This window comes from Hesperophylax consimilis, chromosome 28, assembly GCF_061612785.1.
Source record: "Hesperophylax consimilis isolate HC1 chromosome 28, BYU_Hcon_1.0, whole genome shotgun sequence".
Lineage (NCBI taxonomy): Eukaryota > Metazoa > Arthropoda > Insecta > Trichoptera > Limnephilidae > Hesperophylax > Hesperophylax consimilis.
The window spans coordinates 14,411,001-14,431,129 of record NC_142863.1 but is presented as its reverse complement, the minus strand read 5'-3'; the positions used below and the strand labels follow the sequence as shown (position 1 = coordinate 14,431,129).

The following is a 20,129-nucleotide window of genomic DNA, read 5'->3' as shown; positions in this document are numbered from 1 at the left end:
AAACAAATGGGACAAAATGAGAACCTGATGGCATTATATTGTTAATTAATGTAGCGTGTCGTGTTATATACGCGTGAAAGCTTCCTTGCCGAAAAAGAGATAAAGGAACTTGATCGTATTGAATTCATCGTCTTGAATTCATTGGCAACTCTTTCTTGGCGGACTCTATACACAAATAAGTGTGAGTGACCACGAACATATCCAAAAAGTATCTGTAAGATCAAGAATTTTCTTTTTAAGTAGCTTACCGGTGGTCCTGCAAGTCCTCTTTCTCCAATCCATCCCTGTGGCCCCCTAATGCCCTGGGGCCCGGGCTCTCCCTTCAGGCCTACGGGGCCCGGGAATCCTCGCGGCCCTGGGGGACCCTGAAAACAAACACAACTTAAAATATTGTTTATGGCTTATGTTTGTTACAAGCGCTCGCCTGGCGCAGGTCTCTTTCATTAGTAAAGAGGGTTTTACTATAATCAGTATTTAGTATTGTAAATTAGCTGTTTATGTGACTGTTAAATGAAGTTTTTGAATGATTCACGAAGAGGTCCAAATTATTTTATCCACTTTTATGTTGCAATAACTCTTCTAGCTAAGTCCTTCATCATTGCACACTTTTTCGGATTCTAATAATGATAGTGGAAGGAATTCAAATGTTGTCGGGTTATTCATAACCTGGGAATGTTTTTCTTTTATATTTTTGGCAAGACTTACCTCAGTTCCGTTGTACCCGGGTGGTCCCTGTGGGCACACGTCACATGGAGGAGGCAGGGATAGAGTGGCCACAGGGGCTGTCGCAGCAGGCTGGTAAATCTATCGGCAAATTAAGTCAATAAATTATTTTTTCAAAATAAGATTGTTTTCAGAAACGATATTTTATTCAAATATCATACCGACTACTTACAACTAAAATTTACTAAGGCCCGGCTGTTCGCTTCGTGGTAGCTAACATTGGTATTATTTTTGAGATTTGGACTGTCCCCGTAAAACTCCGATATTCAGTGCGTGTCAGTTCTTGATCAAATTGTGATCAGTTGATAAATTAATCCATTAATACCACTTTTAAGCTTGTAACGATAATTTTTGAAATTCATTTTGTTTTTTTATAAAAAAGATAAAATTAGAAACGCGAGATCTAATATTCACAGAACTACAGATATAATATTCCGTTTTTACTCCGTGTCCCGTAGCTTGCATTTAGTGGCTATTAAAGAAACTACAAGCAAAAACATTTCTTACCGGTAATTCTTCACAGTGGTCCTTCTCAGATTTAGCATCGCAACTCACCACCATCCATTGCAGGTCAATCTGAAATCATTATAAAAAGCAGTTAAACAAACATATATATTTTTAAAAGTAATATTATGTAAGTCATAAGATATATACAGTTTCCATTATGTGTACTTCATAATGCGCAAACACATTGCAGTCTGAAATCAAACATAGTTTAAATTGATTCCTGATTTAAAAGGTAGGTACAGAAAAACGTTCAAAATTCTGTACCAGCCATTGAGTTATATAGATTGAGCTAACATTAGCGTTCGAAGTACGTACCGCAAACATCGGTTAATTGTCCGCTGTGAGATACCACGGGTTTCTGTTTATTACAAGCGCTCGCCGGGCGCAGGTCTCTTTCATTAGTACAGAGAGTTTTACTGTAATTAGTATTTAGTCGGGTAAATTAGCTATTTAATGTAAAAAAAATGTTGGAGCACTTGAATTTGATCCAAATGCTCCGGGCCGTGGCGACTCCTCACTATTCAATCGTTCGTTGAGTTCGTTCACGGTCCTAAGGATTCGGGCGACATCAACAGTCACCACACCGCTTCCTATTTCCCGCACGGGAAAAATATTTTGTACTGAGTAAGCAAGGAATGTAGACTGTATTCCATCGCGCCAATGTCCTACTCATTCATCAACACAAGCAGCCGCTAAAATCCAATATCATGGATTCGAATTGGTTTCCCACGTCCCAAATTCACCAGACCTAGATCTTCTGTAAAGCATATCTTAATAAATAGATTATGGAATAATATTTCTAGCACCATCAACTACACTGGATGTTTGAAAACATAAATGCCTGTTTTCCACAAAAAAACATCTTTTAAAAAATAATTAATGCAAAATTGACACTTTTAAATTTAAACCAATCACCATCACAAGAGCCGCTGTTGTTCTCTTGAAATTTACTCAGATGCAAAATTGTTATTGCGCATGCGTAGCTAGACATTTCGATGAAAATCACATATGCAAAAGTGCCACTATTCATTTTATTTACTCCAATACTTAGGACGGGTTGTTTCGGAGAATTTGAACAATTCATCAAATTTCAGCGTTCATTTTCAAGTTCTGTAAAAGATTTTTTAAGTTCTGTTTTTATTACATTTCTGTCAAGCAACTAGAAATTTGATGAATTGTTCATATTCTTCGAAAAAAATCAAGAAATATTTTGTTGTGTGTAAGAGAGAAACGAATTTTAATAAGTTAATTCCTACATAAATCTTTTTAATAACTTACCAAACAAAGGCGAACAACGGTTTTCGCGTACTGAACATTTTGTAAAAGTGTATAGTGTATAGATTTCCTTCTATACCCCCCCCCCCCCAATTGAGAATATATTCGTACCTGGATATCGTGTGGCAAGAGGTTTTCAAAAATGATAATTTTAGGCGAAAGAAATGTTTGACAACACGCTCGTAAAGCCGACACTCGAACAAGGTTAGAAGAAAAAAATATTTATTTTAATAATAGAAGATACAATATAATAAAATAATACATAACACTCTTAATTAACTGATTACAATTCCCGGTTAGTGGAAAATTACTCTCGAGTATAACTGGGTAGTTAGTCAATTTACTAATTTTCTAATTGTAAAAAGCATTCACTTTGTGGCTCATCATAATTTATAATAAAAACACATAAATTTGTTTTTGACCACGATAGTTTTATTTTCACTCTACCGGTTTCGGAAGATCCCTTCCTTCGTCAGGAGAATATAAGAGTGAAAATAAAACTATCGTGGTCAAAAACAAATTTATGTGTTTTTATTACTAATTTTCTATTTTTTATTATTATTAATTTTTTTAATGTTCTCCCATAATAAGCAATGGCTTGTGTGTATGGGATGAGGTATTATTTTTTTAGTTTTTTAATTTTTTTAGTTAAGGTTTTCAGTATATTTTTTTTAATTGTGTTTTGTATTCTTTGAAGCTTTCATTAAGTGATCTTATATTTTCTGGCAATTTATTGAAGTATTTGTAGTTTTGTTGACCCAAAGTTTTTTTTACAAATCGGAATTGGTAAGATGTATTTTTGCCTGATATTTGCTGTGTTTTGAACATTGTACATTGTACCGTAGTTTGCTTATATTGCTTGTGGTGTGATTGTGATGTAAGAGTGTTTTTTATTGTATTTATACAAGAAATGTGTTTAATTTCAAATGTTGTCGAAGTATATAATTAAATTTATGAAAGGTTATAAGTATTCCGCAACTCTATGTCTTGCTATTCAGAATGACATACTTGTTTCTTCGAACAATTTTCTATTAAACAATGAAATTATTGATTTAGCAGTAACAATAATGGAAACTCGAATTTTAGCAGCTGTTATATCGATGAATGAATATCGGCATTTTCGGTAATGGAACAGAATTCTGAACGTTTTTCTGTACCATTTATCAATGTAATGAATGATTTACTGATAACATCATTGGAAACTCTACATAACTTATTTACTACAAACTACAGCAACAACTATCGACTACATTCTACAGCGTACGATAAGCATTTCGGAAAAACCACGTTCCCGCTATACAGGGGAGATTGGCAGTAGTAGCAAGCAATCTACCAACAAGAAGTGCTGTCACAATACCTTACTGCGTTTGACACTCAAAACCTAGAAGATCACAACTCTGCTTGTATTTTTGTATTACTCACCGCATGTGGGATCTGTGGAAAACATATTTGATTAAATCATCATTAGTTGTGTACACTTTTATACACCGATATACAGGTACACAGAGAAAAATAATCCTGTTTAAAAGGTGATAGATAGCATGCCAATTTCCTGATAAAATATTAGTCACTCAGAATATATCAAGAACACGTATTTTCTTCCGAATAAATATGATGATGAAATTCGACAATATCAGTATGTCAATATCAATATTTGTATGAACACGTCCTTCGCCGCCCCCATAAAAAATTCGCTTTTAACTGATATTTTGTTTAGAGATTAATTCGTTAAAGGCCTGCAGTCCCGTTTTCAATAGGAAAACGTTAAATTTGACCAGATTTTTTAATAAATTAACAGTTAGTTTTCTCCGTGTAGTTTCATATCAACGTCTGTTTAAATTTTATTTATTCGATTAACTTATCATTATAGATGAAGCACGGGAGATGTGCTCTATTGGGGAGAATGAAGATATCTTCATACTGAAGTGGGTATTTTCCGGTCCATGTAGTCGTCCGGGCACTGATTTTTCTATACGGTGTTGAAACATCGATACGAAAAAAGCGGAGAGATCTGCTCTAAATTTGGTGCTGGAGATAAATGCTCAGAATTCCGTGAACAGCCAGACACACTAATGTATCCATTCTGAAAGAGCTAGTCATCCACAATAGGAGTTCACTATCTTCTTAAGATACTTTGGACACGTTGGTCGCTAAACTGAGGACTCCAACCTGTAGAAACTAATAGTCACTGGCAAGGACTATGAGCTTCTCAAGGAGAAGCAGAGGAAAGTCACTAATGAGCTGGAGTGACCAAATATCACTAGCGTCCATTACTTCAGTGTCCTTGGCTCTCCTTGCAGCGCAAAACCGCGAGGAGTGTTGGAGTCTTGTCCAGCATGAAAACTGGAGTGGGAGTCATGACTCTCAGCAATGATGAATCAACTTAAGAAGAAGACAGTATCAGTGTACCCGTCGGACATTTTTTTAAATTATAGACCACCAAATTTGACACCTCCCGTGCTTTGGGAAAAATCAAATTCAAGCCTGAGATTTTTCTACATATTCTCAAAAAAGCAAAAGTATTGTGGCTGTGTTATTACATAAAAAAATAATATTGCAAAATTCATACCATTTCCAAGGTCTGCGCGATGGTGACAACGCCCTCTGGATCCAATGCTGGTACAGTGAGAGGGGACTCTCCAATGGTGTTGGATATGCCATGACTCACGGGGGTACAGTCAACCCACAGGGAGGCAGCGCCTCCTTGTACACTCAATACCAGCTTGTGCCAGGACTTGTCAAATATCTGAATACAAGATGACAGAGATATGATGGCAAGTGTTAGTATCCATTCTGGAAGTGATGAGCACCCAAATGGTATCAAGTGTCTGCTTACAACGCATCTTAAGAATTGTGAAGAGCGTGAGAAATGTAATTCACCGTATCTAAATAATAAATATATAATAAATGAGTTTTATTTTTAGTTGGCATTGCGTTGAGGGATGTTAAATGCCTGTTTTTTTCTAATTGGTACTCTTAATTGAATTCGTTTAAGTATTTCAGGGCAAATAATGTATCATATAAAAAGTAATTGCAGGTGTAACACTACTCTAATAACATACTTAATTTAAAAGATTTTTTTCTACCACGTTTATGCAATGGCCTTTTTGAGCATATAAATAAATAAATTAGTACTAAGACGTGAAGACATAAAAGAAAAACACTCACTGGAGCGTCATTAAACGTGACCTCCTGCATCCCTTTCTGGCTCTCCAGACCCAAGGTCAGCGCCCTGCTGCGGGGCTCCAGGGCCACGCGAACTTGCGTCTTGCCCTTGGAGTCGCGCGCGCTGAGTAGCTGCCAAGGGTTGCGGCCAGCTGGGGGGCGTCGAGACCGGAACGTCACCACCAGGGAAAAGTCCGACGGGAGGCCTTGTGGGAACACCTCGCTGAGAAGGAAATATTCATGTAAGTGTTACCTGAGTGAAATCAGTGAACTTTAATTTATCGCCTGAGTAAAGATAGTGAAACTTACCTTGTTACATGAGTAAAGCCAGTTAAAAGTACCTTGTCACCTGAGCGAAGACAGTGAAATGTGATGTCACCATAATTAATCTATGTTGCATGAGTGAAGACAATGAGACTTACTGAGTGAAGACAGTGTAATTTACCTCGCTATCTGAGTGAAGACCGTGAAATTTGAGTGTCAATGAAAATTCTAGAAACCTGAGTTAAGACAGTGAAAGTTACCTATTTGCCTAAATGAAGAGTGAATGACGTACCTTTTCATCTGAGTGAATTCAGTGAAACAAACCTAGGCATCAGTGAAATATATTACCTGTGTGTCATTCTAACTCATCCTTGTTACTTGATTAAAGTAAGAGTTCTAACCCCGTGATATTTTTTTCTTTTTGAAATACGAAAATGTTAGGTTTATTTATTGTGATTTTTTTCTGTGAGTGGTTCATATAACCTTTCTTACATTTTGATTGAAGATGACATAACTAACTATGTATATCTACTGTGTGACAATCTACTGAGAATAGTCCAATATGTCCTAAGTACAGTTTGAGTGACCTGCCTTATATCAAGTCCAGCCCGAACTGGCTAGTACGAGCTATGCAGGTCGTCAATTTTAATCAGAGTGACCTACCTTGTAACACGAGTTAGGTTGGAGTTGCAGTGCAGCCTAGAGGCGGACCCGGGTTCCAGACAGATCCAGACCGAACTGGCGGATCAGGTAAATGCTGCGTAGATCAGTGTCACAGGGACGCTCGCTCTCTGTAATTTGAGTGAAGTCAGAGTAACCTACCTTGTAACATGAGTGAGGTTGGAGTTGCGGTCCAGCCTGAAGGCGGTCTGCAAGCGGCCTGAGCCGCGGACCCTGGAGACTCCGGGATACCTGGCCCGGGCCCCAGGCAGGTCCAACCCGAACTGACGGATAAGGTCTAAGCTATGAAGGTCTGTGTCACAAGGACGGCTGCTCTCTCGGACCATGAGCTCTGAGAAATTAACACAAAGTTAAAATGTATTTTTAACATTATTTTTAGAGATATTCTCATTCATTTTAAATGTTTTTTTGTGTACTTACGTCCTCCTCCAACATTAATAAAGCATATCAGCACGAGTGAGACAGTTAATATTGTTGTGTGTGACATCTTGATGTAAAATTGATCCTGCCTGTAAAAAAGAACCAAAATTAATCAAAGCGAAGAATAAAACAGTATAATTCAGTATTTTCTGGAGGGTTTAGATTTTAGGATTTTTTTCAATTTTTTTTTATTTAACAATATGTATAACACTTTTTTATTTAACAAAATAGGTAGACCAACAAAGCTGTCACATGCCAGATTGTACTCTTTCTTACTGCTAGACTTCAAAATAGCCTGTCATTAAGTGCCTGCCGAATAAAATAAGAAGTTTAATAGTATTAACAGTTTTTTATTGAGATTTTCATCAAATAGCCTGTTTGGATTTTCCTGAAAAAAATCTAAAGAAAAACAGCACAAAATTATGGTTAATTAATCATTTATTATTTATTTATTTATTAATTAACGCCCTTTTCGGGGCTTTTAAATGTGAATATTAGGAAATAGACATTATTTATTTTACATAACTGAATTGCTTCATTAACAACATTTTAAATTACTTTAAAGATAAATTGAAGATGTCCACTGACTTGGTATAATTGTTTCCCTCCATTAGTATTCTGGGCAAAGAGGGATACATATGGTAAATAGTCACACAATTAATTGAAATTCATGAAGAAATTATAAAAAATATGAAGACATCGTAAGTTTAACACCAAAACGACAACCTACAGTCCGCCTTGGAACAGGAATATACATGAAAATATAAAGACATCGCAAGTAAAACACCAACACGACCAACCTGGTTTTTGGTAATGAATACAGATATTTGGCCAAAAAATCAAACTTTTTTACTCAATGCCTATTTTTTTTCCTTGTAGATTAGATATGTTTGATTGCATTGGGTAATAGGAAGTTTTCCGTAAATCTTATTTGCATTAGGTAATAGGAAGATTATTATTTTTTGGTAAACTAATGTTTAAGACAAGATTTTTTTATGCATCCGCGAAATAATTCAATTATACTAGTGTTTCATTCAACAATTACTGCTTGTTACATTTTTCACCTGAAACAACCAACTTTATTTTATATGAGAAAGGCATTGTAAGTGCTAACTCTCTCACTAGATGGCATCGAGACAAATTGTCTACATTTTTGGTGAGAATATTAGAACTTGTCAAATATAAATTATTATTTTTTGGTAAACTAATGTTTAAGACAAGATTTTTTATGCATAGCACAAAGGGTAACAATTATTTTATAAGCAATAATTATTAGCCTGAAACACTCATCCACATTGAAAAAATCTCCTGATAAAAGATACATGACGCCAACGGGACTTGAACCCGTGTCCTTGGCGGCTTATCTCTTATCCGCGAAATAATTCAATATATACTAGTGTTTCATTCAACAATTACTGCTTGTTACATTTTTTTATCGGGAGTTTTTTCAATGTGGATGAGTGTTTCAGGCTAATAATTATTGCTTATAAAATAATAGGAAGATATTTGTTAAAATTTAAGTGAAATTGTATCAGGAGAGGATGACCTTGGTAGTAAGCATAATTCAAAGTTATACTAACATTTTCATAGGTATTGCAATGATTGTAGTAATCTACTTCTGACGTCACGAACTGCAGTCCATATCTGTGACGTCACAAAATGCATTACTGAGGGGACAGTAACTTGAATGTAGGTACTTGGACCCTGATTGGTGACAAATTGAGGTTTGCCGGAAGAGGAGTGCACGTACCAACAATTTGTCATATTTCGCACCTAATCAGTTAGCTAAGAGACAACCACGGCAAGATGCTTTCCTATACAACCAAAGTTCACGGGATAAAAACCCATTGGATAAGAGTTAAGAGTTCTTTGCACAAACTAGTACTTGATCATCCGTAAGACAGAACCTTAAAAAATCCATAAATTCACGTTCAACTAAAAAAAACTTATGAATGGTGATCTCCGGAGGCTTTATGAAAATTAAAGTGCAACAATTTTCAGCTGACGAGTTACCATGAACTTATGAAGATATTAAAGAAAAGTAAGAATTACGAAATGTGCACGAATAAAAATGAGTATGGCTGATTTGAAATTGTGATAAAAACGTTATAGCAATCCATTTCCTGATAAAATTCCAGTCCACTTCATATATCGGAACACGTGTTCGTGCAGGTGCACTTTTCCAGATAAATATAATGACGAAAAGCGACAACATTAGAATTTTTGTTAATATTAGAAACACGGGTTACGCCGTCCTCATAACACATAAGCGTTTAACTGATACTTTGCTAAGAAATCTGTGAATTCATTCGTTAAAGAACTGCAGTCCCGTTTGTAACAGGAATACGAGTAATTCGACCAGATTTTTAATTAATTAACAATATTTCATGCGTATTAAAACTCGACCAAAGTAAGAAGAAAGAAACCAAACGATGTGCGAAATGAGTTTCTAAATTGCCTGGTACATTCTAAGATTCTTTCTTCTTCTCGTTAATTTTTAAACAGGCTAAACTTTTATTTAATCTCGAAGACTACACCACCTGTTCAACAAAAATATTAATGTCGGTTGTCGGTGCGTGAAGTGAAATATTCCAGCATGAAATTGCTTCAAAATTTTCAAAATTTGAACAGACTGTGAATTTAGATAAGCAATAAAATGGGTACCTACTTACATACAATCAGAAAATTATTTTCTTATTATTATTGAAAAATTATTTTTCTGTATTTCAAATGTTTTTCTTATGTTTGAATTTTGACAGATTTGACGACTTTAAAGTTTACTAACGGTGTACATACGAAACGTAAATTTCTTTTTGTCAAAACAATGTATTAAAATTGACAATATTTGTTTTTAAATCCTAAAATGCATATATGTATATGCACTTGCAGCTTCACAAGTCAATAATCATTATTTATATGTATGGAGTTAAAACAATGCCGGACCCACTACTGTCCCTTGCAAAACCCCGAGATATTAATTAATCTTGGGGGTTCCGCAAGGACCTGGGTTATTTTGATACAGATTCCAAATCATTGCTTGCGATTATATTACTGATTGCTTTCTTATATATATTTTTTTAATTTTATTTTCCTCTACTGTTTTGATTTATTCAATACTATTCATGTGTTCTTTTTCATTATTATAAAAATATTAATGTTTAATTTTTTTGTTTAATCTTACTAAAAATGAAGTCGTAGGCTACTTGCTTGAAAATATAATAAATACAAATTATTATTATTACTCTGCAGTTTTAGTCAGTGCAACGTCTGCAAATCGTTTAATTTATATGTATGGATTTAAAACAATACCGGACCCATTACTGTCCCTTGCGGAACCCACGAGATATAGTAAAAAATAAATAATAATTGAAGAAGATAAAATAAACAACTTTTCAATAATTAAGTATAAAACAGATTAATGAAACACCGAAAATAAAAAAGGCAACCATCCAAATGATTTTTTTACATATTTATCGGTTATAAGATTTTATGGGAATAATGTTTTTCTGCATTTTTTACTAGGGGTTCCCGTGTAGAGTATTATTATGTTTGGTTAGTTTAGATTGGCTTATGTTAGATGAGTTAGGTTAGATGAAGTTAGGTTACGTTTCGATTAGTTTTATTGTTTACAAACAATAAAGGTACGGATTGAATTTTCAAACGAGTTTGGCAGAACACCCCTCAATCTATGACTAGGTCAATGCCCGATTGTGTTGGCAACAAGCAACAGACACCTTCACACTGAACAGAAAATACCTGGAAACGTGAACTAAACCGATTTGAAAGAAAATTGATGTAACATTTTTTAAATTTTTTTCTTATAATTATTAACGCCCTTTTAGGGACTTTTACCTAGGAACATAAAAAAATTTCCTTTTTACCGCACAAGAGTCCCAACTGCTTCCAACCGTCTGTAGCCATTGAGACTATGGCATCCCCAATTGGGGTATGTTGTGAGGCTTAAGGTTGTGGGGATGTGAAGGTATGGAGTAAGATGGGAAAGAGGAAGGTGGAGAAGTACCTGGCTATTCAGATCTGGTCACCAAAGACAGCTAAAGCCATTTCAAGCAACGTTTTAATTCTGAATGGTTGTCTTACACCGCGGCAATACTAAGAGTATCTTTTACTCTGGAACGTGTCGCAAATATTCTATATATTATTTTTAGTTAGTAATTTGTGAAATGACAGAAATTAATGAAATAAAATTTACTTACGCACGCCAGGATTTCAACCCGCGACCTCAGAGCTAGTCAACCACGGAGGCCGTCAGTAACAATCTTTGTCCTTTTTTGGTAGCCTAATTTCGTTGCACGTTCTTGTATTATGTTGGTGAATGTCCTTATTGTATATAATTTTATTTGAAAAGTTTTTTGGTGATAGGTTGTTTATTATTTCATGTATAAATATCATCGTGTTTAAGTTCAGCCTCTGTTTCACTGTTAGCCAGTTTAGTTCCATTAACATTACTTGAAAATCTATTTCGCCCAGTATTATTTACGAGAATTTGCAACTGATTTTGTTCTGTCATTACATAAGAAAATAATGATTATAATAATAATAGAATGATGAACAATTTCATCCGAAGTTGAGCTGACTTCAACACACTTCTATCTGTACATCCATTATCAATTCAGTGCACCCATGTAACCCAACGCACAGTGCAGTTAATGCAGTTGCTTGTGGCCACAGCTGATTGTATCCGCATAGCTGTATCTGCGTCACAGGCGCATCAAGCAATTGGAAACTGCTACGTCACGGGAATAATTGCATATTATCATCAAATGCAAGCGAGAATTCTTATCACCGTTGCTGGTGGATAGCCAACCTACATCTAAGCAAACCATTATACAATATATGACATTTCTTTAATATCCACGGTATAAATATACCATACACAGTGATTAAATGTCACAGAATACAAGCATAATCAAACAAAAATTACAATTAACTGTTGCATTTGGTCCTAAAATGACGACAGAAAGTACAAAATTAATACAAGCAGATACAAGTACATACAAAATATTATAAAGAGGTATGGATAGACTTAGGTTTAATTAAAATGATTTAGAAGATATGATAGTATAGCCTTCTTGTACCTAGCTTAAACAGATCCTATACATCTGCGTACCTATTACTAACTTTATGTTATCTAGGTACAAGCGAGTGTTCGAAATTATCAGTCCTGGAATTGTTACATTTAAACAGTATTTTAGAACGAGTAGCTCTTGTGGGTACATGAAATTCAATGAGGTTAATTAAATCAAGGCTGTCTACACTTCCATTTACAATTTTAAACATAAATATTAAGTCGGATATAATTATTTGATCGGAGAGTTTAAATAAATTTCATATATTATGTGACCTATTAGAATCAGGCAATATGGGTAGGTTTTATCCAGATGTTTATTTGAAAGCAGATAATGTAGGAGATAAATCGAAACATACATTCATTCGTTTATATAAACTATGCAAGCATTATTTCTTGCTTGCACACATTCTATTTCATGCACACATTACGCTACACCTTCATTTTTAACAATATTATACTTGTATACACAGGTTATTTCTTTTCTCGTTATCGGTGATTTATCAATCATCAACTTGATTAGGTCTAGAATCTGTTTATTATATTTTTAAATGGGTCGAATCGCAGACCCGGCCCCATATATTTTTAAAGCCTTTGATCGTCATTTTTTTTTTATTTCAATGCTTAGTAGGTGCTATTAGTTTCCAGACATCCTGTTCTTAAATGTGAATATATTATTTAAATTTTCTCTAATATTGAACCGAAAGAACAAAATTATGTAATGAACTATCATTTTTAGCTCAAGCATTGTCCACGTATTTCATTAAGGCGATGCACTACGTCGTGCAATATTTTTAATTGAGCCGCTATCAATAACAACCCTTACTTAGATGGCGATATGGTTTAAATTCCCGCTTAACACCATCCGCCTGTTTTGATTTATGCAATTAAAAAACATGGTCAAAAAGTGCCTTTTATTTTATTTTGTGGATGTTTAGGCATAAATATTTAAAAAATTTTTGATCATTTTATAAATAACTTAATTTGCCACATTGTACAGTAAAATTATAACCGAAAATGGGTTCGTAAGTAGGAGATTTTGAACTTTAAAGCAGTTTTCATAGGCCTTATACATTATTTTTTTCTGGGCTTATGAAAAGGTTTATCTAAAAAATACTCCATCATTTCAAAGGCCAAATTGTATTCTACTCGCGGTATTTAATTAAAGCATCTGAAACATTTCTAGGCGACCAAATTTTCAAACCAAAAACACATGATTTTGCATTACTACGTATGGCATCGCCTTAATTTTCATCTGTTGTTTTTTTCATTATATTTTACTGGTCCTTTTTTACACTTTAAGTTCATAGTACATAATCTAGTGTTATGAAAAAACCCCCACGGGCTTATATTAGGGTACGTATTACGTTACCACGAATTATGGGAAAGAAACGAATCAACTGCGAGCGGCGTTTCGCGCCATTTGCGGTTGCTTCGTTTCTTTCACATAAGTTGAGGTTAATAAGTAGCATAGCACAAATAATAAATTATGAAAAATGTCTGGAAGATACTCTCACTATCACTCTGGTGAAAAACCACCATTCAGTATTGAAACGTTGCTTGAATGACCAGATCTGAATAGTCAGGTACTTCCCAACCTTCCTCCTCCACACCTTCTCCCCCCCCCCCACTACCTTCAGCCACACAACATAGCCCAATTGGGGATACCATGTTGTCCATGTTACTCTTCAATTTTTTTAAACTTTTTAATAATTATTTTTTTGCAGTTTGTGTGCAGTAAAATCTCCTTGTTAATGAAGAAGAACGTACTCATATAAAACTGCGCAGAATTCATACAATTAACCAGCGTATTTAGCAAATTTATTTAAAGAGAAGCAACATTGTACCTACCTAATCAGTGTCTCACCAGTACAGGTGTGACAATAACAAATCGTTTATGAACATATTTGTATTTACCTTTTACCCATTCTTATTTGTTATTTACTTCTGCATATTTAGCTTATTCGTTTTGTTACTATTTTTGTTATTATTATGTATTTAAACATCCATGTATGTAATTTTTTGGGCACCATGCCTGTTTTATGTACTTAAAAATTAAAAATAAATAAATATAATTTTTCCGCTTTATAATATAATCGTTTTGAATGCTCCGTTTTGTTCTATTTTATGTTGCAGAAACAGGAACAAGATGGCGAAATGACCGATATAATAAAATAAAATCCTATTAGTGACTTGGTAGATTTTGCGTTGGTGAAAGACCAACATGCAAAATCTAAATGTTGCTTGCAATGTTTTGTACCATTTTTATCATAACCTCTAAAAATTTTCTTTTCGGCAGATCTAAATTCCGATCTAATCACAAATGACGAGACATGTAACACATTATTCTCATCGCATCGGTAAAATATAAACTCAAGTGATAATAAAAATTGCTTTTATCAGCTGTCATCGTCAAATCAAAAACCATTTAAATAAATGTTCTATTTCTATGGTGTCTACAAGCAACCATATTCACGACCAGTTTCACGTCATCGATCTGTCTTGGAGCCGTTTCAGGTGACAGATGCATTGTATTCCCAAAGTCTTATTTCATCCAACCCTCAAAAGCCTGACAGAACAATTTTATTGATTTAAAATATGATTGTATTATTGACCGAAATCTTTTTTAACTACTACTTACTGCCTGTACGTTTGTTGAAACCACTTTATAATTCAAACAAGCCTTAGTTTGAACTTTGATCTTTGATCTTTGACTACGGTTCAGTTAAGATTATTTTATCATATGTGAAATAGTCGTGTTTACATGACTGAAAAGTTTAAAAAAAGAATTGTGATTGTGTGAGAAAAAATGTTACAAAAATATTTGGTTTCCAATTAAAATAAATACCTACTTACAAATCTTGTGATTTCAGAAGAAAATTTGGTTTTGATTAAACAAGAAAAAAATAGGAAATACCGTTCACAGAATTACTATGTTTATTAGGTACCGACACCAGACCCTAGACCACAGGTTCCCAAAGTGGTCTATATGGACCCCCAGGAGTCGATATCGGCATGCTGGGGGTCTCTGTCAGCGAGAAAGAAATTTGGGAGTCCACGAGATTCAAATGGGGGTACATACGAGCGGACCCCCATTTACCTCAAGTCAACATTTAGGAGTTCCGTAAATGACACAATACACCTAATACAAATATAATAGAAATTACTTATTTGATATTTCTATTTTTATATTTCGTAAAGTTGTTAATTGAGGTATATAAATAGTCTACGTTCCTTTACTCGTCAGAATTAATATATTCAAGCAAAACATTGCACATTGGAAGCCGCGAATTTTCCTAGTTCCCCAACTTGTTTTTGAAAAACGTCCAGGGTAATAATGACTTTCAACATTTAAATGTACTTCACACAGACTTCAAAACTAAGTTTGAGGACATTTTGACTATGGAAATGGAACGTTGAAGAATCGGATATCATGTGACGAAAAGAACTTAAGGGGCAGGGCTGTAGGGCCAGCTACAAAAAGAAATTCCCGTTGCTTATCCTGCTTCATTTTAATTTGGTGTAATACCTCACAAGGGGGGCCCTGTCTGCACAATGTAAAGACAGAGGAACTATACCGCTGGTTGGACAGGCAAGGGAAGGGAATATTTTTACGAAAAAAATAAAATGATCACATGGGACGTCAATAGTTTTAGGAAAATTCAATATTCGGCAGGCAGGGGGTCTACGGAAAAAAGTTTGGGAACCTCTGCCCTAGACGAACCAAGAAACTACTCGATATGGACAGAAACTCACTGAGGGAACTGGTAGGACTACTAACGGGACACTGCCATCTCAGGAGACACATGCAGATATTGGGAGTGGAAAACACCAATAGATGCAGGAAATGTGAAGAGTATGAAGAGACTCCAATTCACCTATGGTGCCAATGTCCTGCCCTGGTGGGAACTAGCCTCAGATACCTGGGGAGACAAACAGTAGAACCAGAAGACATAGCCACATACCCAATGACAACCCTGGTGAACTTTATTAAAGGGACTGGGGTTTTGTTAAAGGATTGAGATATAATGGGAGATAGCACAATGGGCCTATGGACTAAGTGCTCACGGGTACTACGTGTAAACCGTCCCCGCTTTAAAAAAAAGGAACCGACATGTTTTCTTGTACTATTATGTAAATTCTGATATATAAGATATTTTTACTTGAGAACCCCACTCGTCATTATTTTCAATTAACCTCACGAATTAAATTAGTATAAATTCTAGAAAGCTTTCTCTCAATAAACAAAGCTGTAAGTAGCCATATTCTAACCTAACCTAATCTAACCAAACCTATACTTACCGAAATTATACACGTTAGTAGGTCGAGGTAAATCCTCCAGTTCTCCATCATTGTTAAAACAACATTGTCCGCTAAATACATAGGTAGATAATAATAGTAATTAAAATATTATCAAACTATTTTTTGTAATCAAAATGATCAACTGTCGTGGTAATAACAGTGTTAAAGTTGAAATCACAGCACAGCCAGTACCCAGCACATTTGTGATCCATCAATTGTTACTATTATATGGACTAGTTGGTTTTATGATACAAGAACTGGACCATAAAAGGTCACTTCGGCACAGCGTGAACCGGAGGTTTTAGCAATGCCGCTGATTCGGCTTTTGTGATTACGACGAATTTGGAACAAGTACAAAAAATATCAAATGTTTTATAATAGGCAAGATTTATTGATATTTTAAATAATGTCGGGATAAAGATATCCGTCTCAGAACAGCCATTGATGCGGGGAACGCATATGCGTAAATATATATAAGCTTGTAAATAAACTTAGGTATTTAACTTACATTTTTAAACGATTAAATAACATAGTTGATATCAAAAGAATGATACTGATTTATCGTGCATTGGTACAATCATCAATATCTTATGGAATAATTGGATGGGGGGTATCTATAATAACCACACTAAGCCGCTAGAAATAGCTCAAAATTGTTTCAGATTTGCGTTTAAAAATCACTAATATTGTCTTCAATATTTAAATATTATAATTTGAGGTTTTACTCAATAAGTTATTCCGAAAAATAATAACTAAAAATAATGTTGCAAAAAGATGTTACCTACCCCTCCTTGCAATTATTTCAAGAAGCTAAACTCTTAGATATAAGAAAAATTTACTTTATGCAATGTCTGAAATATATATTTTCACGAAATGTACATTTTACAAAAAACGAAAATCGTTCTAGCAGTAGAGTAAATAATACATATGAGGTTCCACCATGCAAAACTAGCCTTGCGCAGAGACATGCTTTTTTCATTGCCCCAAAAATCTACAATAAGACTATAGAAACTAGATCTAAAAATATATCGTCTTACAGCATATACAAAAATGTAATAAAGACTTGGATCACTACCATTGACACAAATACTTACCTGCTGTAACATCCTACCTTTTGTAAATTTACAAATCCTTAATTTTTCTATTTTTTAACCTTTTTTTCTTAATTATAATTTTGTAAAAACGGAATTATTTGTTTTATAAACTGCACTAAACAAAATAAGTATACCCACGAACTGGCAATGCCTATGAGGGATTTTTTTTGGTATATATGCATACTATTCTATTATATTTTTTTATTTAATTGTATCATTTTATTTTTCTTATCTTAAAGCTACCTTTTTTATTTTTTATAGTACCTTCTTTACCTGTGAATGAAATGCTTTTTGTAATACTATAATAATTTTAATAATGTAATACTTGTTTTTGTAATACTTGATTTTTGTAATTATATTTTTATGCATATAACAAAAGAAAATTATTAATAAAAAAATTTAAAAAAATTAAAATATATAGTACAATATGTGGATATAAGGAAAAATAGCATATTAAAAACGCGACAATGATTCTCCACCAAATTTAATATAATATATGTGTAGTCTTACTTATAAAGATTCTATAATACGCCGCTGCAGCGTTAGTATAGGTATACGAGGAAGAGGGCCGTAAACTGCTCGGGTTAAATAACTTTACTCATTATAATATTCATAAAGTACACGTAGGTGTGCTTTAGTGCTATAATTTATATTTAGAAATAGGCCTCAAAAATAAAAATAAAATGCAGATTTTTTTAAAGTTTTGAACCAAACCTCAAAAACACGATCATTTTCGCATTACGCGTTTTGTTGCTAACTTCACGTTTATTCATACGACATTTCTAATGTCATTGACCCGGTCTGGCCAATTCGTTTATACGTTCCGTATTAACTTTGGTAAAACGATATTTCAATTTAAAATATTCCTCGGATAGTTCTGCAAATGGGTATTACTGTTTTTTTACATGTTCATTGCGCGACCGATCGATATTTGTCAAATCTTCCAGATTGTTAACGTTTTCTACTAACCCGTTCTTATCCCCCGTATTATCTATTATGAATAAGACGGATCGCTCGGGCCATACAGTGCTACACGTGACACCAAATGACACGTCCTCATAAAACTCTTTCTATCTCCTTTTCTATAATGGTCAGATATGTAGGTTATATCAACAGATTTAGAAAGAGAAAACTTAGCATTAAGTTGATCTCCAATGAAATTTAAAAAATATATATATGTATATAAATCGGAAAACGACCAAACAGTTCTCCCGGTCAAGTTTTGTTAATTTTTATTTACAATTATTTTACCATGGAACGCAAAAAAGTTAAAACAAAAACCTTTATAATATGTTTATATTATTAAATGTTTGCCTATAAAATTTGAATATTTTAATTGCATAATTAGTATTGTCAGTTTATAAAAAGTAAATCTGAAAGAATCATTTATAAGCTTTCAAAAATAGTATTTAATTTTGCAAACCCGTTTAAAAATTAATGTCAAGCTGGAATATTTTTTATAATTTGGTATTATTTTGTGTATAAATATTTTTTTTAGATTTCATATGTCTTGAAAATGTGGACGAGTTTTTTTTTACATTTTTATACATGTCGTGATTTGATTTCCATCACGACGTGTGAAGCTTTGAAATATAATTTGGTAAACTTGTCCAATTCCGCTGCATACAAAGACTCTTAAAAAAAAACAACACTTGCTTTTAACTTATATATAATGGAGACAACTATTTGAGTCGGGGGTTTAAGGCCCCGTAGTAAGCGTTCAAAGATGGTTTGAAAGGGAGATATGTAAATACGGATGTTAGAGGGAGCGCGCTAATATTAAAAAACGATACTAATTAAGCGAAAATGGTGAAAACATTTAATAAAACACGACTCGTTTTAAATAGAGCAAAAATCTCTCAGTAAATACTTTGATTTCATTTAAAGATACACTGTGAATTTTTTCACGCCTATAACAAATTAAATAACAGAAAAAACATGTTTTTATAATTTTCGGAGCTTACTTTGGTATTTTTTTCTATCGATGGAATTTCATATAATTAACCTTTCTGCATGACAAATGTATAGATATTATCTCCAAAAATAACATAGATATTTTTTTGGAACTTAAAAACAGAAAGAGTTTGCGAGAAACTTGTTATAAATCCATCGAATTTGGGTATCCGGGGGCTTTAGTAAAATGCACAAAATAGATTTTTATAGTTTAGTTTGGTTTATTTGAATAATTTATGCTTATTTCCTAACCTTCAAACATTACTTTGATTGTGAAAAATGAAACTTCATTGAATCTTTTACCATCTCCCACGACCAATAGTTATTTCTTGTGGTAATTAAGTTGAAACCATATATTTTTTGCGTAAGTGTGCAGCGGAATTCGACAAGTTTGTCTATAATTTACCTGTGAAAACAATCTAATGCAACATTTTGGAACCTACAACACGAATGTATTGTACCTAGGTTCTGAATTCTTCAGGCGCACAGTAGGTGGAGTCAGATGGTAACTATTAACTATATCGACATGGATGTGACCATGGACCAGTGATTTAAACGTATCTTCATCTTCTACGTTCGTCTTCTTAAGATTGCCGGTGATTTTATCAATTAATTTATGACTGAACTATTTGTATAATTGCAGATATTAATTGTTATTG

The 20,129-nt window shown here is 33.9% G+C and overlaps 1 protein-coding gene across 4 annotated transcripts in view; it reads right to left on the bottom strand.

Annotated features, from left to right (window-relative positions):
• Window positions 1-20,129, bottom strand: part of LOC149410229 (uncharacterized) — a 104,819-nt gene that overhangs the window by 50,258 nt on the left and 34,432 nt on the right. For all 4 annotated transcript variants that reach the window (XM_089648990.1, XM_089648989.1, XM_089648992.1 and 1 more), the window contains exons 3-9: window positions 7,036-7,124; window positions 6,757-6,946; window positions 5,674-5,893; window positions 5,075-5,251; window positions 1,231-1,299; window positions 706-804; window positions 249-365 (exon numbers count right to left, since the gene is read on the bottom strand). In XM_089648990.1, coding sequence (XP_089505116.1) covers window positions 249-365; window positions 706-804; window positions 1,231-1,299; window positions 5,075-5,251; window positions 5,674-5,893; window positions 6,757-6,946; window positions 7,036-7,124 — 961 coding nt within the window. The remainder of the gene's footprint in view (window positions 1-248; window positions 366-705; window positions 805-1,230; window positions 1,300-5,074; window positions 5,252-5,673; window positions 5,894-6,756; window positions 6,947-7,035; window positions 7,125-20,129) is intronic.